General features: G+C 39.4%; 1 protein-coding gene across 1 annotated transcript in view; it reads left to right on the top strand.

Moving 5' to 3' along the window:
• Positions 1-26,431, top strand: part of MYO1E (myosin IE) — a 212,651-nt gene that overhangs the window by 98,215 nt on the left and 88,005 nt on the right. The window contains exons 3-4 of the mRNA XM_061157271.1: positions 5,899-5,988; positions 9,111-9,205. Coding sequence (XP_061013254.1) covers positions 5,899-5,988; positions 9,111-9,205 — 185 coding nt within the window. The remainder of the gene's footprint in view (positions 1-5,898; positions 5,989-9,110; positions 9,206-26,431) is intronic.

Here is a 26,431-nt window from a genome sequence, read left to right as displayed (position 1 = left end):
TTCGCCCTCTGCTTGGTGAGACATCACTTACAGCCACTTGGCTGACAAAAATAGTTCTTGAACAAAGCACCATGGCCTCATTGGGTCCAACTTTCTCCAAACTTGTTTTTCCTCAAAGACCACACTCAAGTGTGCTTGGCGTTTTCAACCCTACAATTAGGAGTTGAGACACTTGTGCCAGACCAACCAGAGCTCAAAGCAGTGCCCTTGTTCCAAATGAGGTTTGGCCCTTTGCTGCCAGTTCATGTTGGGGTTGGGGGGGGGATGTTGCTGCAGTGAGATGAATGTGGGTCTGATGGCCAAAGCCAGGGGCTCAAGTTCCATCATTTCCACATATGTGACTTCACACATCACCTCACCTCCCTGCCCCACCTCAGTGATGAATCCAGGGAGGTTGACTAGATCAGTGTGGACAGTTAGAGGGAATACTGGCTATTAAAATGTTTTTTAAAAATGTTAAACTCTTGTTACAAAACAGAAAGAGACTCAGAGACTTGGAAAACAAATTTATGGTTGCCAGGGGGAAGGGATAGTTAGGGAGTTTGGGAAGGTCATGCACACACTCCTATATTCAAAATGAATAACCAACAAGGACCTGTTGTATGGCACATAGAACTCATAACTCATGGAACATAACTCAGTGTTATGGGCCAGCCTGGATAGGAGGGGAGCTTGGGAGAGAATCGGTACATGTGTATGTATGGCTGAGTCCCTTCATTGTTTACCTGAAATTACCACAACATTGTTAATCGGCTATACCCCAAAACAAAATAAAAAGTTTAAAGTTTAAAAAATAAAATAGAGTATGAGCTGTTTTAAATATAAAAAAAGTTAAAACTTTTCCTTATAAGACCATTAAAAAAAATTTATAGACGCTGTGCTACCATCACATTTCATAAAAGAAAGAATATTTTAACACCCCCAAAATAGAAAGGAAATAGTTTAAGAGTAAAGGATGGCCCTTTATACTGAAAAAATTGGACTTTATGAAAAATTGAGGGCTCTGTTTCTCTTTTTGTCATTCTTTTTGCAGATCAATGAAAGCTTATGGATCCACGGACAAACATTTGGGAGCCAGTCAGTTAAAGATCTGTTGGCTCTCTTCTGTCTTGCATATTCTGTTGGCAATAGTAAAATGGCATTTATTTTATTTCTTTTTTTTTAAATCATAGCCTTGTGTATCTCCATACAATTTGAAAGTTACACTTGGGCCACACCTTTCTAGCCAAAAGTTATGTGGGTGGAGACAGTGATGGAACAGCTTTTTCCAAAGGCACACCTGAATTATGCAGCAAAGAGTGGGAGTGAGTATTGGAGTTATCTGGGAAGTGGCCCAACCCAGGAGGAGACCTGTGCTCTCTTGAAAGCAGCTGAGGTATCTGCAGACCCAGGCAGGTGGGAAAAATACGTTTGTTTCCTTTAAATTCCAAATAAAATTCTCTTGTCTCCATTCTGATTTAAGTAAATTTGTAGCTACTTAGTGTAGATAGAAGATACATTATCCATTTCGAACCAAACTTTGCTTTTCAAGAGTCCCCCCTCAAATAATACTTCCCATGAGAAGCCCTACTGAGATCCTTCTTCCAGTCTGACTCACGACTGATTCATGATTGGCCTAGAATACTCCAAAAGAAGTTTTTTTTTTTCTCTGAACATCTCCTTGTCAGAATTTATGTAGACTACTTAGTGAAAATCAAGACTTTGTCTTTTCACATAGCAACATAGCAGATTATTAACAGTTAAAAAAAAAAAAAAATGTTGCCTCCTATAGGAGTTCTTATGTTAACCCAATCCAGATTTATTTACTGGAGAACCAAGGTTGGGTTCAGTTCAGTTCAGTCACTCAGTTGTGACTGAGTCACTCCAACTCTCTGCAACCCCACAGACTGCAGCATGCCAGGCCTCCCTGTCCATACCAACTCCCGGAGTTTACTCAAACTCAATGTCCGTTGAGTTGGTGATGCCATATAACCATCTCGTCCTCTGTCGTCCCCCTCTCCTCTCGCCTTCAATCTTTCCCAGCATCAGGGTCTTTTCAAACGAGTCAGCTCTTTGCATCAGGTGGCCAAAGCATTGAAGTTTTAGCTTCGGCATCAGTCCTTCCAATGAACATTCAGAACTGATTTCTTTTAGGATGGACTGGTTGGATCTCTTTGCAGTCCAAGGGACTCTCAAGACTCTTTTCCAACACCACAGTTCAAAAGCATCTGTTCTTCGGCACTCAGCTTTCTTTATAGTCCAACTCTCACATCCATACACGACTACTAGAAGAACCATAGCCTTGACTAGAAAGACCTTTGTTGGCAAAGTAATGTCTCTGCTTTTTAATATGCTGTCTAGGTTGGTCATAACTTTTCTTCCAAGGAGCAAGCATCTTTTAATTTCATGGCTGAAGTCACCATCTGCAGTGATTTTGGAGCGCCCCCCCCCCAAAAAAAATAAAGTCTGCCACTGTTTTCCACTGTTTCTCCATCTATTTGCCATGAAGTGATGGAATCGGATGCCGTGATCTTTGTTTTCCGAATGTTGAGCTTTAAGCCAACTTTTCACTCTCCTCTTTCACTTTCATCAAGAGGCTCTTTAGTTCTTCACTTTCTGCCATAAGGGTGGTGTCATCTGCATATCTGAGGTTATTGATATTTCTCCCAGCAATCTCAATTCCAGCTTGTGCTTCATTCAGCCCAACGTTTCTCATGATGTACTCTGCATATAAGGTAAATAAGCAGGGTAACAATATACAGCCTTAACGTACTCCTTTTCCTATTTGGAACCAGTCTGTTGTTTCAGTCCAGTTCTAACTGTTGCTTTCTGACCTGCATACAGATTTCTCAAGAGGCAGGTCGGGTGGTCTGATATTCCCATCTCTTTCAGAATTTTCCACAGTTTATTGTGATCCACACAGTCAAAGGCTTTGGCATAGTCAATAAAGCAGAAATAGATGTTTTTCTGGAACTCTGTTGCTTTTTTGATATTCCATTGGATGTTGGCAATTTGATCTCTGGTTCCTCTGCCTTTTCTAAAACCAACTTGAACATCTGGAAGTTCACGGTTCACATATTGCTGAAGCCTGGCTTGGAGAATTTTAAGCATTACTTTACTAGCGTGTGAGATGAGTGCAATTGTGTGGTAGTTTGAGCATCCTTTGGCATTGCCTTTCCTAGTGATTGGAGTGAAAACTAATCTTTTCCAGTCCTGTGGCCACTGCTGAGCTTTCCAAATTTGCCTCTATAGCTCAGGTCCTCTAGGAACTCTTTTTTTTTTTTCCAAGATTTTTTTTTTTTTAATGTGGACCATTTTTAAAGTGTTTATTGAATTTGTTATAATAGTGCTTTTGTTTAATGTGTTGGTTTTTTGGCCATAAGTCATGTGGGTTCTTAGTTCCCTAACCAGGGATGGAACCTGCACCCACTGCATTGGAAGGCAAAGTCTTAATCACTGGACCATTAAGAAAGTCTCCTCTCTGTTGTTCAGTCACTAAGTTGTGTCCAACTCTTTACGACCCCATGGCCTGCAGCATATCAGGCTTCCCAGTCATTCACTATTTCCTGATGTTTGTTCAAAGTCATGTCCACTGAGTCAGTGATGCCATCCAACCATCTCAACCTCTGTTGCCCCCTTCTCTTCTGTGCTCAATCTTTCCCAGCATCAGGGTCTTCTTCAATGAGTACACTCTTGCCAGTCCCCCTCTGGCAGCTCTGTATTCTCTGAATGCAGTGATCAGTTCATTCAGGTGGCATTCATAGTAGTCCCATTACAGCTCCATTACAGTCCCATTACAGTCCCATTACAGCCTCCAGATGTAGGCGTAGACATCGCCTTCTTCTGAAATGAATGTGATCATAGCAATGCTGTATTTTCTGAATATTGAAAATTTCTCATGCCTCAGTTTCCTCCTAGTAAAATAGGATTAAAATAGTATCAAGGTTTTCATCGGGAACTTAGATCAATGTGATCTATACATCTATGTGTTCGATCAGTGTTTGTTTTTATCAACGCTTGTTGAGTCTTGGCTGTAACACCACTCACACTTATGACCTGCTTACTAAATCTAACAATAAATCTGTTCTAAATCTTACCTCAAAAAAAGTCGGCTTCTAATCTGTTGTTGGCCTCCTCTGACTTTGGCGCTTGGAACCATGTTTTCTCTTGGCCCTTCTTCCGTGATTCTGGAGTGATTTTCAGTTACGATTCACTGCCTCATCTGCGTTTTCTTTCAGTGCCATGGTCTGCCCCTGCGCCTGAGCAGTGCAGGGTGCATCTGGGTGTCCTGTGAAAAGGGACCTATCTTCTCTACTGCTACTGGGTTGGCTGAATGAACTTTTTGGCCAACCCAGTATTTCACGCAAAGAGTCAGACACGACTGAGTGACTAAACTGAACTGAGTATTTCACGTTCAGCCCTTTTGAGTCTGCAAATCTTTTCTGTTTAGTGAAAAAGCAAGCAAAATTGCAGCCAAATCATTCCCCATTTTCCCCTTCATGTATCAATATTATTTTTTAAATATTATATGATCCATTCCACACTTGACTCATTTGTATTCAATAACACTAACACTGCTTCTCAGAGGTGACACGGTGAGCATTTTGAAGTATATGAATTAAGGAAACTGCCTCTACTACATATCAGACATTGTACTGAGCATTTGATACTGTATTGCTTAATTCTCATAACAAAACCTATCAAGTAGGTTCTATTTACCCTCATGATCCAATCACCACCACGTAGAGATGAGACTTGCCCAAGGCCAGAGTAGAATAGAACTGGGCATAGGGAGCTTGGTAATCTGATCACACTTTCCTGTGTTGCTCTATTTGACACTCAGGTCCTAATATATAAATGTCCCCTTGGGGAAGGAAATCTCACAGCTTTCAGAGATCGAACCTGTGTCCCCTGCATTGCGAGGCAGAGTCTAAACCGCAGGACCACCAGGGAAGACCTAGCTTTACATTCTTAACTGCAAAATTTCTAAACATTTTGAAGTCATTGATTAAAAGAAACAATTTTGAGTATTGTGTATGTTTTGTTTTTTGTTGATGTTTGCATTTTTTAATGATATTTTTACATCTGTTCTGTTTTGTCCACTGCTGTATATCCCCAGCATATGTAACAGTGCCTGGCAAGTTGTAGACATCTAATTCGAGCTAGTTGATTATTGAATGATAAATAGAAATATTTTGTATGTTATAATAGCACTTCATTTTGGGGACATAAGTAACACATTTTCTTCCGAGGGGCTTTCCAGAATTTCCCATACATAAATAACACCTTCTTCCCTAAACCTGATCTATGCTCAGATGCTCAGTTGTGTCCGATTCTTGGAGTCCTCCATGGACTGCAGTCCATCAGATGCCTCTGTCCTTGGAAGTTTCCAGGCAAGAATACTGGAGTGGGTTGCCATTTCCTTCTCCACAACCTGATGTATATGCATTTGTAATTTTCTTCTCTGAATTCTACTTATGGATACAACTCCGTTCTCCATGGCTTCTAAAGAGCAGGACTGTTCAGTTCATCTTATATCCCTCTGTTTATTAATCAAGTAAATGAATATGTTCTCAGTATACCTAAGAGATACCAAGGAAAAAATATTTGCTCTTTTTAGTCCTTGATCATTTGGTGTTTTACCCTAGCCATGCATGTCACCAGTCTTGAGGGAATGTGTTTCAATTCACTTAAAGTAATGATTTATTTTTGTAATACTTGGTAATTAAGTTCATTACTCTTCCTGGAGAACAAAACCTGAACTACCTGGTAATTGTTTTTGTCTTTATTTGTAATCTTTTAGAAAACAAACCCATGAGCTTTTCATTGGGACAATCATTATGAATTCTTGATAACATCTGGTTGCTTAATGTGTAGCTGTGAAGATTAATGATAGACCTTAACTGGATTTAAATTCAGACATATATAGGATCTGTATTAATCTCAGTCAACCCTTTCAAGCAGATGCCATATTTTGGGGAAAAGGAAATTGAAATGTACCAAGGAGCGGTAAGTTACATGCCACATAAATTACTGTAGTGTTTGGGGGTTTTTATGATGTATGGGCAATTGAAGTTGGCAATACATTTGCATTTTCTTTATGTAAATTTATTGGGGAAGCTTAAATAGGTTACATTGTTTGATTTTTTTAATGATGTGCTGCTCCTTAGAGTACAGCTCAAAAAAAGCTTAGGACTATTAATATTGGAATGTTATATACAATATTAGTTTAATGGAATGTAGGACTTACAGCTTTAGGCATCTTCCTCCTTCCACATATGTCACAAAACTCTAAAGAGTAAAAAATTAAGTAATCGGTAAAAAAATACATTGGGCGATGGGAACCATTCTCTCCAAATCACTGAAACCATGGCTGTGACTGGAACATGAAAAGCAAATCTTTTTTAATTTCACTTATTAATGTGACACCCTCATCCCTATTCAGACCCAGCTCCATAGCCATTTCAGTTGTGACATAAAAATAGAATCTGTAATCCTAATTTGTATATTTCATTTTCTGGCTCCTCACTTCCCCAGGCCTCCCCATCTCTACATCTTTTTCCTTCCCTCTTTCCTTTGCAGCAGAAGCACAAGAGCGTTCATTAATCCTGACCCCTGGAAAACAAACAAAAGGGAGCCCACACAAATTCATCAGTTGAAGTGGAAGGCAATTTACCCAGAGCAAGAGCCCACCCCATTGTTGCCAGATGAATGGTGCTGGTAGCTGGAGCCGAAGGAGGCTGCCACGCGAAAGACCTTTGATAATGCTGCCTTTATGGGAGCCCAGCACAAGGGAAACACTGTCGGCAGAGCCTGGCCCTGCCCTGGCGCCCTGATCAGCAGGGCCCGGGGCCGCCAGCACGGAGCTGGCTTGGAGTCCGCAGCGACGGCCTAGGCGGGGTGGATGGAAGCGCTGTGTATTCCTGCTCTTTCTTTCCAGTGCTCTGAAAAGCGTTCTTACATGAGTCCCTTTTAGACCGTTCATCTTTTGAAGAGTTCTTTTTAAAGAAATGCCCTAGAATTTTTAAAAAATACATTTATTTTTAACTGCTGATGGCAACAGAATGTTGTAAAATTGGTATTTACTTGGTGCCAGGTACTATGTTTATATTTGCAACAATAATAAAGCAGCCCTGGATGCTGGCCGTGTATTACGATGCATGTCTGTTTCATAGATGAGGAAACACAGGCTCATAGAGGTGAAGTAATTGAATCTATTGAGTGTTGGAGCTAGGAATTGAGGTCAGGTCTCAGTGACTTTCAGGGGTTTCAGGCAAGGGCAGAGCCAAGTAGAGGAAATGGCTACCCTACCATTCTTATCATGCGTGCTCAGTCGTGTCTGGCTCTTTGCGACCCTGTGGACCATAGCCCACCAGGCTCCTCTGTCCAAGGGATTCTCCAGGCAAGAATACTGAAGTGGGTTGCCATCCCTTCCTCCAGGGGTAATTCTCATCAGTAGCTGAAAAATACCATGAGCCCAGAGATGAGAAACCAGTTGGAAAAATAGAGTGATGCACAGAGGTCAAGTATAACTAGTTAAGTGGCTTTGAGGCCTTACTGGACAATGACTTGCCCACTCCTTTCCCTCCACTGCTCACAGCTTTCTCTCCACGCTATTTCCAGTTTTTGTTTTTATTTTTGGCTGTGCCGTGTGGCATGTGAGGTCTTAGTTCCCTGACCAGGCATTGAACCCGTGTCCCTGGCAGTGAATGCATAGAGTCTTAACCACTGGACTGGCAGGGAATTCCCTTGTTCTCTTTTCTTTTCCTCTATTTCCAGAGAAGTGTTAAATGTAATCGTGAATGAACATCTTGCAGTCCCATCCATGCATCCCCTTGACTGTGAAGTGAAGGCAGGAATGACATATTTTTGTTACTATATAGAATTATCCAGTTCATCAGTCCCAGGGAATGAGTTTTAGACCTCGCTGAGCAGTTTCCCTCCTGGGACCCCTTCTCACACACACGGAGCCATTGGCGCTGGATACATCAGTGCTTAACTTGGGTGCAGACATCAAAGCAGTCACCCCTCCTCGTCACTCAGCTCTGATCCGCCAGAGCTTGCGATGAGCGGCCATTTCTGGGGCAGGCCCCATATGATATAGTAAGTTGTTGCATAATAAGACTCAAAGTTGGGATGCAGTACATTCTACTTTAGCTATGTGTTTCACTAACCTTTTCTAATTACTTTCCGATGTGTCATCTCAGTGGCCTTGTGAGATGTGGATACCATGGACCTTGTTATCCCCACTCTAGAGATGGAGAGCAGAGAAGGGAAGGACAGAGTCTAAATGTCTTCTCACTCTGGATGTGACTTTCTTCTCACTCTTCTGTGTTACATAGTCTTAAATTTAAGGAGTGTTCTTTCTCCAGCTTTCCACCATATGAAGTATTTTTCTTTTTAGTGACTTTGGTGGGAGTGGTAGAAGTGGTGCCAAGAAACTGAAGAAAGCAGGGCTGAAGTCGTCCTGACACAGTGAATTTACTGGTGAATTTATATTATGCATAGCTCAGATATCCCATGAGACTGAAGTACAAATCCACTCTCTTGGTGTGGTAGGAATTTTTGTTTTTCCATGTTGAGATGGAACAAACTGGTCAAACCTGTTTATCCCTCTAAAGAACCACACCTCCTGCCTTCTTCTTATGGAAAATAAGTTTTTTTCCTTATTTTCTAATAGTCTCAATTTCCTCTAGGGTCCCAAGATCTCCAACTTGCCTCTTAGGGAAAAAAAAATAATGTAGAATTTCTGATTTAGTACAAGTCAGATCCAGGTTTTTAGTAGGCCTCTCTTAAGACCTGTTGCCCAAATGCCTTTCAGAGACCTTTAGAAACGGAATGTGGCCTGCAGAGGCATGCTGCGCGTAGAAGGGCGTGGTGTTGGAGTACCTGAAGACCATGGGTCATGTCTGAAGGCTGAATCACTCATAGGCCTACAGAAAAGTCCTTCCAAATTCCTTCCATCTTCATTGTGTTAGGTGTACCTCCTCAGGATCTTGGCGACTTTATGATTCTTGTATTACACAGCCTTTAAGATGGGGACTATACAGTGGCATGTTCATTTCCAAAGCCAAGAAAAGAAATGTGTTGCTTTTATCTGACCATGGTTTTGTTTTGTTTTGCTTTTCTAGGCACAGTATGAGAACCCACCACATATCTATGCTCTTGCAGATAATATGTTCAGAAATATGATAATTGACAGAGAGAACCAATGTGTCATCATCAGGTATGGAAAAGAACATTTTTAGGTCCAGGGAACACAGGACCATGCTATACATAGGATGCTGTCAAGGAGCAATGCTTCTGCGATAGTTTCTCATTTCAGAGGCTGGTTAATGTATCTGAGTAACAAGTAGCCTATTAGCTTTGCCTTGGTATATTTTATAACCTCAAATCATAAAGCTCTGCACTTCCATGAGGTTGCTTTTTGTACCCATGTCACTTGAAGCATTAAGGCTTTAGGGCACATGTTTCTAGCTCAGTCTTTCTCTGATTGTCATCAGGCCCGGAAATAAAATCTCAAGACACTTCCCCTCCCATTTTTGGGTTGTATTGTGGTTTTACTCTGAATTGGAGATCCTTTATGTTACAAGTATAGTAAGCATGTGTTACTGTTTTGTGAGCTGGAGTCCTTTTTTCTAGGTCCTTTTTCCTTAATATTTCAAGTTTGAACTTTTTTGGGGTTTTTTTGTTGTTGTTATTTGCTTTTAATTTTCTGAAGGCATTAATGGTCAAAGCCAGCATTAGGCGTCCACAGCTATATTTCACAATCCTTTTAACCTGACCCAGCTCTGAGTCTTTGCTGGCTTGAAGTGCTTTTACAATTTTGTTTACTGTTACAAACATTTTCAAACATACAGAAAACAAAAGCAATCCATATTTCCATCACTTAGAACTTGACAGTTATTAACTGTCATCTTTGTTATTTTTGTTCATCTTTTTTAGTGCTTTAATTTTTTAATTCTTAATTTTTTTAATGAAAATTGAAAAAATCCTATTTGTATTTACAAGCACACACAAAATTACAAAAAGTATTATAATAAGCCCTGTGTATCTGTCATCTACTCTGTACATTTATTAATATATGGCCAACCCTGTTTTACCTAGTCCTCCCACTCTGCCCCCACTTGATTCAATCCTAGGCAGAAAATAATTTCATTTGTCAATAATTCAGTGTATACCTCTAAAAGACCATTCTTATCACAACTGGAAAAAAATGAGTAATTCCCTCAGTATGATCTAATATTATCAGTATTCCAATTCCACGATTGTCTTATAAATTCTTTTTTTTTTTTACAGTTGATTTATTTTTATTTGGGTTTCAAAGGCTCATGTTTCATATTTAGCTGTGTGTCTCTCAGGTCTTTTAATCATTAATAGTTCTCTCTTATTCTTTTTGTTTTCTTGGTGTTTATTTGTTAAAGAAAAAGTTTTGTTCTGTAGAATTTTCTGCAGTCTGGTAATAGCTAGTTGCATCCCATGACTTTGCACTGTCCCCTATATTTCCTGTAAATTGACAGGCTTTGAAAGCTTGATTAGATTCAGTTTCAATTTTTTAGCAAAAAATGCTCCATCATTGATGCCTTGCCCTTAATGCCTGTTTGGCTAACTTTTTGTGATGTTCAGATTTCCAGTGAGTCCATCCATTATAAATTCTCATTTCACAATCATTTAATTAATGGTTGAAAAATAATTTTCTAATTGTGTTCCTTCTATATTAATTTATTAATTAGAGTTTTCTTTTGCTTATCATAAAATACAATCTATATGGGAAAATTGGATAAAAAGCTTCATTTGTTATTTTCATTTACTAATTTTTGAAGCAATAAGTTGATGCCCTAGCAGCCTCCCAAAGTATAATGTTTTTGTTTTCAGTATCATTCTATACTGGTGAGTTTTAAATACCTTACCTGTTTAACTACATTGCAGTTTTTCTTTTAGGTTCATATAGTCCCACCTTTGGTTTGTGAGAGTCCTTTGTATTGGCTCCTTTGTCCCTTTGATGTGACTCCAGTAGTCTTTGATAGTTTTCTTGTATAAGATGTTCCAGGCTTATCTTGTACATTTTCTGCCAAGCCTTAGGTTCAGCCTTTTCATCAGAAAGCCCTGGCTCATTTTAATGGGAAATAGTATTTAGAGACTATCAATCTAGTGATGAGGAGTGCTCACTGCTGTGTGTTAATGGTGCTTCTTGTTCTTTTCAGAGGACAAAAGCAAGGAATACGAACTTTTTAAGAAAAATATGAAACATCAATTCACACTGATAATGTTCAGTTCATTTGTAAGATTTTATTTCTTTGCATTTTATATTTGAATGCCATTTCTCTTATTCTGAAAACCTTGGTTCCTGATGACATCATTAGAATTATTTGCGCTATACTATGCCTGTGCATAAAATTATAAATAAATAATTAAGTATATACTTATACTTAAATAAGTATATATTTATAAAAGATATATTGCATAGTAAATAATGGGGTAAAGCAAATAAATAATTCTATTAATGCTTTAAGATAACAATACCAACATTATTTGTAGCAATACTATCTCACTTTAAAATTTCTTTGTTCTTTTTTGTCCTTAGGATGTACAGTCAAAATATTGGATTTTAAAAGTCACTTGACATAATACTTTTCTGTGTCATTAACATGCCAATTTGACCTATAGTTAGGTTCATGTATTTCATTTTGGATTTTGGAAGTTTAAATTTTTTATTTTAATTTTGTTTTAAAACTGTTTAAACTATTTACATAGCTCCAAAGTCAAAACTATAAATCAGGAACACTGAGGCATTTTAAGAGACTTCATGATATTTTATCTCCAAATATTTCCATATGTATCTCAAAATATTTTCTTAGTCCCAATACCATTATCACAACTAAATAATAAATAAGTAATCCATATTTAAATTTCTCTAATTGTCACAAACATGTCCTTTCTTGCCAGTTTATGTAAATCAAGGAACACTGACTGCATTTGGTAATGAGTCACTTTTTTAATCTTACCAGAGTTCCTTTCTCCCATTTTTTTGTTTTTTTTTTCCCATTGACTTGGTCAAGAGAAGAAAACCCAGTTTTCCTATAGATACCTTTCAGATTGGTCCAGTTGCTTCCTCATGGTCTCATTTCTCTAATTCCTTCAATTTTCTGTAAATTGAAAGTTAGATCTAAATTCTTAATTAGCTTCAGGTTAAGCCTTTTGGAAGGAACACTTGTGTGTTGATGAGTTTGGTTGCTGAATTGGAAATGCTTCTGTTTGTTCCCAAGTGGAAGTCACTGGCCAGTAGAGAGGTGGGACATGTTTTCATGACTCAGATTAAATGAGAGAGGATAGGAAGACTTTTCTAACATATTCCCTTGCCCTTTCTCCTTTCTTCTGGGCCCCTAGTAAGATGAGAAGAAAGGGAATGGTCTTGTTGCATGGGTTTCATCAGTTTGGAGCTGCTTCCATTGTTCCTAGTCCACCTTTCTCCCTCTCTCGGATCTCCTCAGTAGGTCCTACAGGAGACACTTGCTCTGAGGCGGGACATGTGCCCACTTCTAGGAGCCTTCTTTTCAGTGTTCAGGTGGCAAAGACTTGAAGGCCCTGCTCCAGGGAATTCTGCTGCAGTCTCTTTGCTGGTAGAGATACAGGAGATGGTAGGACAGGGAGCTGCTTTGACCTCTGACATTAACCACCCAAGTCAGGCCAGACTTCACATGTGAAAGGCACAATTCTCCATGAGACACCAGCTGCAAGTTGGAAGGTTCCCACCACCACCTCGGTTTCATTACTTCAACAACTCACAAAAGTCATGAGAGCCCTGAACTTATGGTTACAGTTTTATTAGAGCAAAAGGATACAAAGCAGAACCAGGAAAAAGTAGAGACACAAGAGCAAGGTCTAGGAGGGGCCCAGATGTGCGGCTTCCAGGCCTCTTCCCCCCATGGAGCCATCGACAGTGTTATGTCCTTCCATTTATGGTGTGGGAACTGACAATACTATTGCCAACTAGAAAGTTCACCTGAACCTTTGGTGTTCAGAGGTTTTATTTGGGCTCAGTCATATACTGCCTGCATGACTGACCTGTAGCCTCCACCCCTCCTGAAGATTTGGGCTAATATGTGTAGTCTCCATGTCCTCCAGGAGTCAGAACTTAGATGCACCTTTCCAAAGCTCTTTTCATAAAACTTTGTCCAGTTCCCAAATATCCCAGGCAAATAGAGACTCTCCTGTCAGGACGGATGTTCCAGTTCAGCTCAGTTCAGTCGCTCAGTCGTGTCCGGCTCTTTGCCACCCCATGAACCGCAGCACGCCAGGCCTCCCTGTCCATCACCAACTCCCGGAGTCCACCCAAACCCATGTCCATCGAGTTGGTGATACCATCCAAACATCTCATCCTCTGTCGTCCCCTTCTCCTCCTGCCCTCAATCTTTCCCAGCATCAGGGTCTTTTTCAGTGAGTCAGCTCTTCGCATCAGGTGGCCAAAGGATTGGAGTTTCAGCTTCAACATCAGTCCTTCCAATGAACACCCAGGACTGATCTCCTTTGGGATGGTCTGGTTGGATCTCCTTGCAGTCCAAGGGACTCTCAAGAGTCTTCTCCAACAGCACAGTTCAAAAGCATCAATTTTTCGGTGCTCAGCTTTCTTTATAGTCCAACTCTCACATCCATACATGGCCACTGGAAAAACCATAGCCTTGACTAGGTGGACCTTTGTTGGCAAAGTAATGTCTCTGCTTTTTAATATGCTGTCTAGGTTGGTCATAACTTTTCTTCCAAGGAGTTAAGTGTCTTTTAATTTCATGGCTGCAATCACCATCTGCAGTGATTGGAGCCCCCCAAAAAAGTCAGCTACTGTTTCCCCATCTATTTGCCATGAAGTGATGGGACCGGATGCCATGATCTTAGTTTTCTGAATGTTGAGCTTTAAGCCAACTTTTCACTCTCCTCTTTCACTTTCATCAAGAGGCTCTTTAGTTCTTCTTTGCTTTTTGCCATAAGGGTGGTGTCATCTGCATATCTGAGGTTATTGATATTTCTCCCAGCAATCTTGATTCCAGCTTGTGCTTCATCCAGCCCAGCATTTCTCATGATGTACTCTGCATATAAGTTAAATAAGCAGGGTGACAACATACAGCCTTAACGTACTCCTTTTCCTATTTGGAACCAGTCTGTTCCATATCCACTTCTAACTGTTGCTTCCTGACCTGTGTACAGATTTCTCAAGAGACAGGTCAGGTGGTCTGGTATTCCCCATCTCTTTCAGAATTTTCCACAGTTTATTGTAGAATTTTCCACAGTTTATTGTGATCCACACAGTCAAAGGCTTTGGCATAGTCAATAAAGCAGAAATAGATGTTTTTCTGGAACTCTCTTGCTTTTTCGATCATCCAGTGGATGTTGGCAACTTGATCTCTAGTTTCTCTGCCTTTTCTAAAACTAGCTTGAACATCTGGAATTTCACGGTTCATGTATTCCTGAAGCCTGGCTTGGAGAATTTTAAGCACTCCTTTGCTAGTGTGTGAAATGAGTGCAATTGTGTGATAGTTTGAGCATTCTTTGGCATTGCCTTTCTTTGGGATTGGGATGAAAACTGACCTTTTCCAGTCCTGTGGCCACTGCTGAGTTTTCCATATTTGCTGGCATATTGAGTGCAGCACTTTCACAGTGTCATCTTTTAGGATTTGAAATAGCTCAAATGGAATTCCATCACCTCCATGAGGTTTGTTTGTAGTGATGCTTCCAGGGCCCTAGAGAATTACCTCCTAGTATTACCTCCCAAAGGCCTGACCTCTCTCTGTTAATTCTGTATTACCCAAGAGCTACGCTTTGTCTACTTTGAGGAAGTAGCTTCGCTATCTCTGGCATGCCATGGTTCACTCTCACCCACTCTGTGATACTGGGCAGCAAATTCAGCAGTTGTCTGGACCTCTCTTCTTTCATTTATGAGTGAACTGATTGACTTCTGAGGTCTCTGAGGCTTGGGGGTTTTGGAACTCTTTCTTCCAAATAATGCCCAGAGAACTGGAAAGCAGGGGAATGCTGTCTGGGTAGAGAAGCCCAAGTTTGCAGCCATGACACGGCAGAGCTGGGTGTGGGTTCAGCTAGGGCTGAGTTCACTGCTGCCTACCCGAATGCCTTTGTGAACAGAAAGTAAAACCAGCCTTCCTGGAGGCTGGAAAAGAAGTCTGCTCGTTGTACAAAGGCCTTCTGCCATAACTGGAGAGACTAGGAATTTTTAGTATCATTTAATTAGAAAATTAAAAATTAATGATGATCTATTCTCTCTGGTGTTCCTTTTAGACTTTGACCTTCCGATTTCCCTGCTATATGACCTTATCCACATGATGAAACGAATACGCTTTATTTTTTACTTATCTATTTTTAATTTTAAAATAAATTATTCATTTATTTTAAAATCTGATTTAGTAAACATTTTATTAAATAATGTATGTATACAAATATTTTTTGTTTAATGCATTTCACTTTAGAGAGAAATATTTGGGATTTCCATGACAATACATATTTTATGCATTTTTAAATCTTGCTATAGAAGAAAATGAAATGAAGATCAGATACATTTATAGTAAAGAAATATTTTAAAAGAAAATTATATTCAAGTGACAAGAAAAATTTTTATGTATTTTTAATTAATTTATTTTAATTGGAGGCTAATTACTTTACAATATTGTAGTGGGTTTTGCCATACATTGACATGAATCGGCCATGGATTTACATGTATTCCCCATCCTGAACCCCCCTCCCATCTCCCTCCCCTATGATTTTTTTCAAGTTGAAGTGTGGTTGACCCACAGCACTATGCTAGATCCAGATGCACAGCATAGTGATTCAGTATTTCTGTACATTACAAAGTGATAACCATGAAATGCATACTCTCAGATGGGACAACGCCGCGCGTAGAACCAATATTATCAGTTCCTCCCAATCTTATGTTTTCTAAAGAGGTGGATGCAGTGATAGGATGGACTGGCAGCTAACTATTTCTGGATAGAAATCAGTGTAACAGATTGAATTTTATTTTTATTCATTAAAAAAATTGTTGGCTGCACTGGGTCTTCGTTGCTGTGCTTGGGCTTTTCTCTTGTAGGGGTTACTCTCTGGTTGCCATGCACGGGCTTCTCATTGTGGTGACTTCTCTTGAGCCCAGCTCTAGGCACGTGGGCTTCAGTCGTCATGGCCCATGGACTCAGTAGTTGCAGCTTGCAGGCTCTAGGGCACAGACTCAGTAGTTGCGGCGCACAGGCTTAGTTGCTCCAAGACATGTAGAACCTTCCCAGACCATGGATAGAACCCATGTCCCCTGCATTAGCAATGGAATTCTTAACCCCTGAACCACCAGAAAAGTCCCAGCAAGTTGAATTTTAAGAGAAAGAAATCAGGAAAGAAGACAGGCTGTTTTGTCAAGTAGAGACCTCCATCCAAGCCTTGGCTTTGAGTTTGTGTTTTTAAGGTGAAGTATAGTTGATGCACAGTAATATATATATACATATAGGTATATTACATAGTGATTTACAGTATTTAAAGGTTATGCAGTTACTATAAAATATTGGCTATATTCCTGTATTGTATAATATATCCTGGTAACTTACTTTATACATACCAGTTTGTACCCCTCGATTCTCCTACCCCATCTTTCACCTCCCCACTTTGCACTGATCCACTAGTTTGTTCTCTTTGTGAGTCTGTTTCTTTTTTGTTATATTTACTAGTTTGTTTTTTTTTATTAGATTCCACATGTAAGTGAGATCATACAGTATTTGTCTTTCTCTATGTGACTTACTTCACTTAGCGTGATGCTCTCCAAGTCTATCCATGTTGCTGCAGAGACAAAATTTCATTCTTTTTGTGTAGCCGAGTAGTATTGCATTGTGTATGTATATCACATCTTCTTTACCCGTTCATCTGTTGACGGACACTTAGGTTGGTTCCGTGTCTTGGCAATTTTAAGTAATGCTGCATTAAACATTGGAATACATGTATCTTTTTTCTTTTTCTAATCAATGGTATATATATGTGTGTATTAGTTGCTCAGTCGTATCCCACTTTTTGTGACCTTATGGACTGTGGCCCACTGGGCATCTCCATCCATGGGATTCTCCAGGCAAGAGTACTGGAGTGGGTTGCCATGCCCTCCTCCATGTGTGTGTATATATATATAGGGCTTCCCTGGTTGCTCAGCTGGTAAAGAATCTGCCTATAATGCAGCAGACCCCGGTTTGATTCCTGGGTTGGGAAGATCCGCTGGAGAAGGGATACATACATATACATACATACTCATGCAGGAATGGAATTATGGAATTGCTGGGTCATTTTATTAGAGTTGTTCTATTTTTTAGCTTTTTGAAAAATCTCCATACTGTTTTCCACAGTGGTTGCACCAACCTACATTTCCACCAGCAGTGTACAAGGGTTCCCTTTTTTCCACGTCCTTGCCAACACTTGTTATTTGTGTTCTTTTTGATAATGGCCATTCTGACAGGTGTGAGGTGAAATCTCATTGTGTTTTTGGTTTGCATTTCCCTGATGTTTAGTGATGTGGAGCATCTTTTCATGTTCCTGTTGGCCATCTGCATTTCCTCTTTGGAAAAGCATCTATTCAGTTCTCCTTCCCATTTTTTTTAAATCAGGTTATCTGGTTTTTTGATATTGAGTTCTATGAGCTGTTTCTGTCTCTTGCCCAGATTGCTCTCCCTGTCTCGAGTTATTTTCCCACCCAAGGCTGTTCTCATCTACCTCAACCCAGTGATTTCTTTATCCTTTGAATTTCAGTAGCAGTTGATATACCCCTAATTTTTGCCACCTGTTTAATATATATTTTTAAATTTTATTGAAGTATAGTTGGTTTACAATGTGTTAATTTCTACTCTACAGCAAAGTGATATTAAAAAATATATCCTTTTAAAAATATTATTTTCCATTATGGTTTATCACAGAATATTGAATATAGTTCCCTGTGCTATACAGTAGGACCTTATTGTTTATCCATCTGATTTATACTGGTTTGCATCTGTTAACCCTCAATCTCCAATCCTTACCTCCCCCACCTCCTCTCCCCCTTGGCAGCCACAAGTCTGTTCTCTGTATCTGTGAGTCTGTTTCTGTTTCATAGATGTGTTCATTTGTGTCATATTTCAGATTCCACATATAAGTGATATATGGTGTTCTCTTTCTGACTTCACTTAGTATGATAATCTCTAGGTCCATCCATGTTGCTTCAAATGACATTATTTCATCCTTTTTTATGGCTGAGTAATATGCCATTGTATGTATATGTGTGTGTGTATGTGTGTATGTGTGTACACATACACACTTGCCATATCTTCTTCATCAATTCTGTTGATGAATACTTGTTTCCACAGTGGTGCTATGAACATAGGGGTTCACATTTCTTTTAGAATTATGGTTTTCTCTGGATATCTATCTAGGAGTAGGGTTGCTGGATTATATGGCAACTCTGTTTTTAGTTTTTTGGGGAACCTCCATACTCTTCTCTGTAGTTGCTACACCAGTTTATATTCCCACCACCATCATAGGAAGGTTCCTTTTTCTGCACACCCTCTCCAACATTTGTTATTTGTAGACTTTTTAAGTGATGGCCATTCTGATCAGTGTGAGGGGGTACCTCATTGTAGTTTTGACTTGGATTTCTCTAATAATTAGCAACAATGAGCATCTTTTCACATGTCTGTTGACCATCTGTACGTCTTCTTTGGAGACATGTTTGTTTAGGTCTTCTGCCCACTTTTCAATTGGGTTGTTTGGTTTTTTTAACATTGAGCTGCATGAGCTGTTTGTATATTTTAAAGATTAATGCCTTGTTGATCACACCGTTTGCAAATATTTTTTCCCAGTCTTTTTGTTTTATTTATGGTTTCCTTTGCTGTGCAAAAGCTTGTAAGTTTGATTAGGTCACATTTGTTTAGTTTTGCTTTTATTTCTATTGCCTTGAGAGACTGACCTAAGAAAACATTGGTACAATTTATGTCAGAGAATGTTTCGCCTATGTTCTCTACTAGGAGTTTTATACCACCTAGTTAATATTGTTATCACTTTTTAAAATTTGCATGCACTCATTTTCAGTAGTTTTTCAATCCTTGCTTACTAGAAATTTATGTTTCTCTTTGCACATAATACATGTTTATCATTTTGAAGCTTGAAATAAGCTCTAAGTGCTGTTTGCATTTAGAAAAAGGAGAGATTGATTTGGACTGAAATAAATAGCATAAGTGTCACCAAGGTGTTGGGACTTGGGTTGAGTCTTCCATATAGGATGGGTGGAATGAAGAAAACATTGGTGGCTTGACAAATCATGAAACCCAAACCATATAATGGGGAGGACATCAGTGTGGTGGTTAAAGAAGATCTCTATTGACAATGGTCCTTATAAATTACTTGAGGGCCAGAACTGGGTCTCTCCCTTCTGTTTCTGTCTGACAGCCATATGGCATTTGTGCAGTAATGCAAGAATGGTTGATTTGGGGAAATATGGTTGATTGGGTGACATGTACCTTCTTGAATGGCTGGGTAATCTACAGACAAGCTTTCGAGCCTCAGTGATGTCTTGCAGGCCTCTGAGCAGAGACATGCTACCATAGGAGGCTGGTTCACAAAGATGAGTCTATGGGTAGAAAAGAGATGGACTCTTGAGCAAATATGAAGGTCTAGTAAGAGGATGAGGACCTGACCTGAGTTGGAAAGGCAAAGAGGAAACTGATATGTGACCGTCCATAACCCTGTGAAGGAATAAAGGAGTAGAAAGTGAATGTGGACCCCAGGCAGTGCCAACAGAAAGCTACAAATAGCTCCCTTAGTTTCATCCCTTGTCAGTGATGAGCACCTTAAAACACAGGCAGACACCTGTGAACCCAGTAGATGAGCACCCAAATCTGCTTAGCCCAGTAGTCTTCTGTGCCATGGAATCCAGAATTTGGATTTGTGTTTTAGAGTCACGCCCGTGGTAGCTTTGGACCTATTGGAGACATCTATGCAAATATATTTAATAAAATAATACAGGGAGAGAAGGGAAAGTGGCAAGTTTTTCTCTTATTCTCTACTATCTTTGTATCATCAGACTAGGCCTTGGCACTGTAGCCAGAGGCATTTCTGCAGCCTTTGCCAGCTGACTTCTGTAAAGACTTAGGGATCTTGGAGAACATTTATGTGGCAGCTTTATTGCTGCCATCAAAAGTGAATTCCTATCACTTTTGGCCTGCATCAGCTATCCTAGTGCATTAAAAATATATATGATGTTGATCTGAGAGCATCACATTTGGTGCAGTTTCTTTTTTCTTTTTTTTTGCCACATGGCGAGGCTTGCAGGATATTACTTCCGTGACTAGGGTTCAAACCCAGGCCTGTGTCAATGAAAGCACCCTAGCCACTGGATCACCAGGAAATTCCCCAGTTTCTAATATTTTTGCTTGAGATACTCTTAAGCAGCTGTTTTTATTCTGTCCTTAACGTATCCAATACCAGTTTGCAAAGTCTTGTTAGATTGTATCCTGAACATGTGACAAAGAAATATTTTTTAAAGAACAAATAAAGACATGAGAGATGTTTTGAAGGCACATCGATAAGATTTAGTGGCTGAATTTGGGAATTTTCAGAGAGGAAAAAGAGATAGTTCAGAAATCTTAGATTCAATTAGTGACAATGTCCGCTTCAAGAAACATTTTGAGTTTGGACTTCCTAAGATTTGCAGTAGTAAAGATTAAAGACTTAAAACAATTTAAAAAATTAGATCACTTCTAATATTTGACTTATGTCTTATCTGTGCTATCTGCCTCAGCAATGTCAAATGTCTCATGGATTCTCAAGCTGTCTTCCTGTCTTTGATGTATTTCAGGAGCCTTTTATTATTAGCATTGGAACTCTTTCCAATTTCTTGTTTATCCCAGCACCAGCATCCTTAGAAACTCCCTGTCCCTCTGGCCTAGCTTTGGGACGCCCAGTCATCTCACACCCTGACTATGGGATCTGTGTGAGGACTGCCCTCTGTCTGCAGTCTTGAAGAACTGTGGCTCAAGTTTACCCTTTTATCCCAGATTCCCTGAAAATCTTACCTACCACCGTGAATTGAAGAGTGTTATTCAGGAAGCCCAACTCATTAGCTAGTTTATATATTATCTATAATCATAATAGTAACCCCCTTTCAAGTACTTTCTTTGTATCTCAACATCCTTTACTTGTACCATTTACAACCTAGGAAACTAGATGTTTGGGCTTTCCTGGTGGCTCAGCGGTAAAGAATCCCCCTGCTGATGCAGGAGACATGGGTTTGATCCCTGGGTTGGGAAGATCCCCTGTAGAAGGAAATGGCAACCCACTCTAGTGTTCTTGCATGAGAAATCCCATGGACAGAGGAGGCTGGTGGGCTACAGTCCATGGGATTGCAAAGAGTCGGACACGACTGAGTGACTAAACAACAAACTAGGTATTATTACCCCCTTTATTGCAGATCAGGTAACTGAGTCTCGGAGAGGTAATGAAACATGTTAAGCATCTCAAATTTGAGATGTGACAAAGCCATGTACCATGGTACATGTATCATGTAACAGGGCTGCCTAGTACCACTGTTATACTCTGTCCACCTTGCTGCTTTGAGCCAGAAGGTGTCAGGTTGTCTGGTTAGTCATCTGTTACCACCCATGGTAATGTGGTGCAGTGAAAAGATCTCTGGTGTTGAGTCACAGGGCAAACTCGTTATTCTGTTCTGTAGAAAGCGTGTGACTTCTGCAAGCCTCAGTCACTTCATCTGCAAAATGGGATTAATGTTGTTCAGTTGCTAAGTTGTGTCTGACTCTTTATGGCCCTGTGGGCTGTAGCATGCCAGGCTTCCCTGTCCTTCAATGAGGAATACAGGGAAAGTTGTTGAATAAGAAATACACATAAAAAAATTTTTTTTTAATTGTTAAGGAGTGATGTATTAAAATAATCTGTTTTAATAAATAATTCCTTTTACTGTAGTGACAGTAAAAGGAATTGTAGAGCTAACAAGTAGCTGAGCTGGGGCTCTGACTTGATGTTCAGACTAAACACTGGGTTTTTCCTATTGCATCAGGCCTGGGCCAAGATGAGCGTTGCCCTGGGGCCATTTTCTTGGCAGACGCTTGGTGATAATTTTGTCTGCTTGACAATACTAATTGATTTGGAAGAAGTCAGTCTTATTTGTCTTCATTATGTTAATGAATTTTTATCATTTGCTCAGTCATTTCTGTTTGATTTTGTATTTTATGCATTTAGCCATTGCATGTACTTGAGGCTTCAGTGTCACTACAGGCTCTGACAGATCACCCCTTTCTCTCCAACCCTAGAAACCTTCAGATAGGCAAACTAAAACTGCAAAATTTTAGTTTGCTTTCTAATCTCCTTTGGAATTTGTGTTATTTTCTCATCTTCTGGATTCTTTTAGTCACTAATATGTCTATCCTTTATAACTCTAGAATTACAAAAAAATTTTTTTGACTAACGCTGTGTTTTTTACCCTTGGATTATACCTTCTGAAATAGGAGTCAAGTTTAATAATAATATGTATATGTATATGCATGTGTGTGTGTGTGTGTGTATGTATATATAAAGTCAGGTCTAAGAAAGTAGGACCTAGTGGGAATTTTTGTAACTTCATTATCTTATCAATCATTCATTCTAGACAGGAATGTCACCCTTTAATGCTTGCCTACACACACACATCCTCCCTCCGTCCCTCCTTCCCCTACCTGGCTAACTTTAACCTGTCTCATTGAGATGTAAGTAGTGTGACTTGACTTAGCTTATGAATTTCTTTAGGAATCTTTTCCTAATACATACTCAGAAATCCCTAAAACTATACCCATATCTCCATGGTGTTACCACAGCATCAGTGCATTTGACCTCCCCTGGTGCAGTAGGCTCCTCTCATTCCAGGAGACCCATCTCATTCCAGCCCCAGCCAGCCCTTAGCATGAGGAGGCATTTAGTGCTTGTTGGGTAAACAAATGCACATACATTTTCTGTTTTAAATTTTTATCCTTTATAAAGTGCAAATAAATGGGAAGTTGCAGAGCAACATTTCAGTTACATTAACTTGAGCAGTTAGAAGGGAACAAAAGCTAGTGTGGTAAGAACCAGAAGAAATTTTTTGAGACTAGCAAGGGGGAGATCGGAGAAGGCAATGGCAACCCACTCCAGGACTCTTGCCTGGGAAATCCCATGGACGGAGGAGCCTGGTGGGCTACAGTCCTTGGGGTCGCTAAGAGTCGGACATTACTGAGCTACTTCACTTTCACTTTTCACTTTCATGCACTGGAGAAGGAAATGGCAACCCACTCCAGTGTTCTTGCCTGGAGAATCCCAGGGACGGGGGAGCCTGGTGGGCTGCCGTCTATGGACACGGCTGATGCGGCTTAGCAGCAGCAGCAGCAGCAAGGAGGAGATAGAAGGAATGGGTGACTCCTTATTCTACGAGATGTCTCCCCTCAAAATAAGGCTGAGATATTTTTAAATTTGCTAGAATCAGTTGAAGTGAGTTGAAAATACCATTCATTTTTAAGCGAAGAATAACTTTCAGACTAAGAATAGCAGTTATAGTCTCTGAATCCGATTATTAGTGTATCATTGTAAATAGTCCCCCCTCACCCTGAACATTCTTTCCATTTCTTTGATACTTTCGTAAATGTTTCCATTTGTATATTGAATGCACACAGAAACATTACATTATTTCCTCTTTGAATTGATGTTTCCTGTGAAGTCTGTCTTGACTTTGTTTTACATTTGTTTAGCGGATTCCCAGCCAGTAATATAAGAACTAGGGGGTTTGTTAGAAATTATTTCTAGGCTTTATCCTTGGAGACTAGGATTCAGCAGGTCTGAAGACAGACCAAACATGAGCACTTCTTTAAGTACTCTGAGGATTGTGGTAGGCTGCTAGACTTAGGGACCACTGGGGCATTTTTCTAATTTTAAGGCACATTCACGTCTAGAGTATTTTTTGGTCCACTTTGAAAGTCCAGTGAAGGCAATTAAGAAAGATTGCTTATAATCATAAGCAGAGCAAATTGCTCTCATTGCTGTGAGATGCAAAGCAGATAATTTCAGGTATGCCATATAATCTGTCTGATAACTTCACATTCCTAAGTGGGTTTTTAGTCCAGGGAAAGAAAGTTTTTCTCTCAAAGGGACAACATAATTACCGTTTTATATATATATTGTAAGCTTCAAGTAATTATGTAACATTCCATTCTTATACCATATTCTGAGCAAAGTACTGGCCTCTGATCAATAAAACTTCTTTTTATGGGTCTGTAAATTGAAACCAAGAAATGAAAATTCCGATCAGTGTTCAGCCAGACTAATTATTTTAAATCTTCTGAAAAATATCACAGTTACTGAGAATGTAGATGTTCTATTATTGTACTCGGCCTACTTATTTTAATATATGAAACGAGTCACTTTCATTATTCTTCCTTTTTTTTCCCGTTTCAACAAAAGACACATAATATTTTATGTCTGATCACAGCATTAGCCAGAGAAAGAGTGAGGGCATCACTATATGAAAGTGTACAGTAATTCTAATAGGATTTTTTTTTCTTTCCTCTTTCATATACACACAGCTTTCTCTAAGGAATTCTGAATATGAAAGTTGTTTACTTGTGACAGAAATAATCTAAAGAAATTAATCCTGTTGATTATCATTGTGATGTGTAATCTCACTTTTTCTGGAAATGCTGTTTTTAAAAGTATGAAATATATGGTTAACTACTTCTTCCAAAACTTTAAACATTAAATCACATCAAAAGAAACAAGAGTCACCCAAATACCAGCTGCCCAACAAGTCAGAACTATTTTTTGCCTTGTTCCATTGTGGTTCTTGTCCATACATTATTTTTGCATAGTTGTAAACTTGTGACAGGTACAGTGTCTTCTGCTTATGTTGCCACTTAACATTAACTGCATTGCCTTTGTGTTGCCACATAGTTTTCTATTTATTTTATATGTCTTTGTAATATTATATGAGCTTCCCAGGTGGCGCTGGTGGTAAAGAACCACCTGCTGATGCAGGAGGCATAAGAGATGTGGGTAGGCTGGTTGTACCATTGTACTCTTGGACTTTCCAGTATTCTTAAATGTTCATGTTATTTACAACATTATAAAATTGTTGTTTTTATTGGAGTTTCATTGTTGATAAAACCTGTGCTTCAGATGAGTGAGAGTGCATGTTTTGACCTTGGATCTAGGGTATAAATCCTCTGATCACATGGGCCATTTGAACAGATAACTTCCTCATGGCACTGAAATATTTATTATACCTACTTGTGCCTGTGAGTAAGCATGGCTTCTGTAATCGGCGTGACACATCATCCCAGGCTCGCTGGCTTTCTACTTGCCGCCATATCTTATGACATATCAGTTTGGTTTCCGTATTCGTGTGACCTGGAAGTCAGGAACTGAATATTAGGATGCTGAATGAGTTTGTTGATGGAGTTAGACCTTTAGAGGGCCTCACAGAGGACGGTTCTCTCATTCTTTCCCATAATCTCTCTAATTAAACATATATTAGCCCAAAGAAATTCAAACACAAAAAGTGTCTTTTGAACTCACAGCACCCTCGATTTTTCATACAGAATTTCACCATTATTTTACACAATACAGGGTTTTTCCTCTAATTAATTCTATCATGGTAACACAAAGGCCACCTGTAGAGAGATGAGAAATCTGACTGACTTAAGCTTGTTTTGAATTGAGGTCATCATCAATTCAAGGGGATTTTGAAGGAAGAAACGGGGTTTTGAAGATCTGACTCTATGGTGCTAACAAAAGCCTTTCCCCATGCAGTAAGGCCACCAAGAGGAAGCAGTCTTTGTTATGCAGGATGTGATTAATATTACCTCATCATTTAATTTTAGAACTTGAAAATAAAGTTGCTTGCATCAGTCCTCAGTTCATGGCACATGGTTTGAAACCTGAGCATATCTACTTTTTTTTTTAATTAAGAAGAAATACATGATTACTAAAAGTTTAGAAAATAATGAACTGAAAGAAGTCTCCCAGGGTATCTTTTCCTTTGCCAAACCTCTGCTAATCTTTTGTGGTTCTAGTTCTAGCCTTTTTTTTTTTTTTAATGTGATTTTTTTCTTTATAGTTTTTTACATATAATTTGAATCTGATTTACTTCACATAACTACTTTGTGTGCTTCATCCACCCCTCCCCCCATGTTTACAGTCTTGCTGTCAGTTGTAATCTGTTTAGTCTGTCCTTCTGATGTTCTGTAATGTTCCTAGTCATGTCTCCTATTATTGGGCATTTAGAATGCTGGACGGTCTCTCCCAACACTATGGTGCTTATCAGGCCCCAGCCCACACACCGTGTTAATAGTGATCATACAAGTCACAGAGGTAACCTGATCCTGCTGTGATTTAACTGTGATCAAATCATTAGTTGTGATTTAGTCTCAACCAGTTCTGTGATTTTTTA

Source organism: Dama dama, chromosome 12 (assembly GCF_033118175.1).
Source record: "Dama dama isolate Ldn47 chromosome 12, ASM3311817v1, whole genome shotgun sequence".
Taxonomy (NCBI): Eukaryota; Metazoa; Chordata; class Mammalia; order Artiodactyla; family Cervidae; genus Dama; species Dama dama.
Note: the sequence above shows the minus strand (reverse complement) of the source record. Positions and strands in the feature narration are given on the sequence as shown.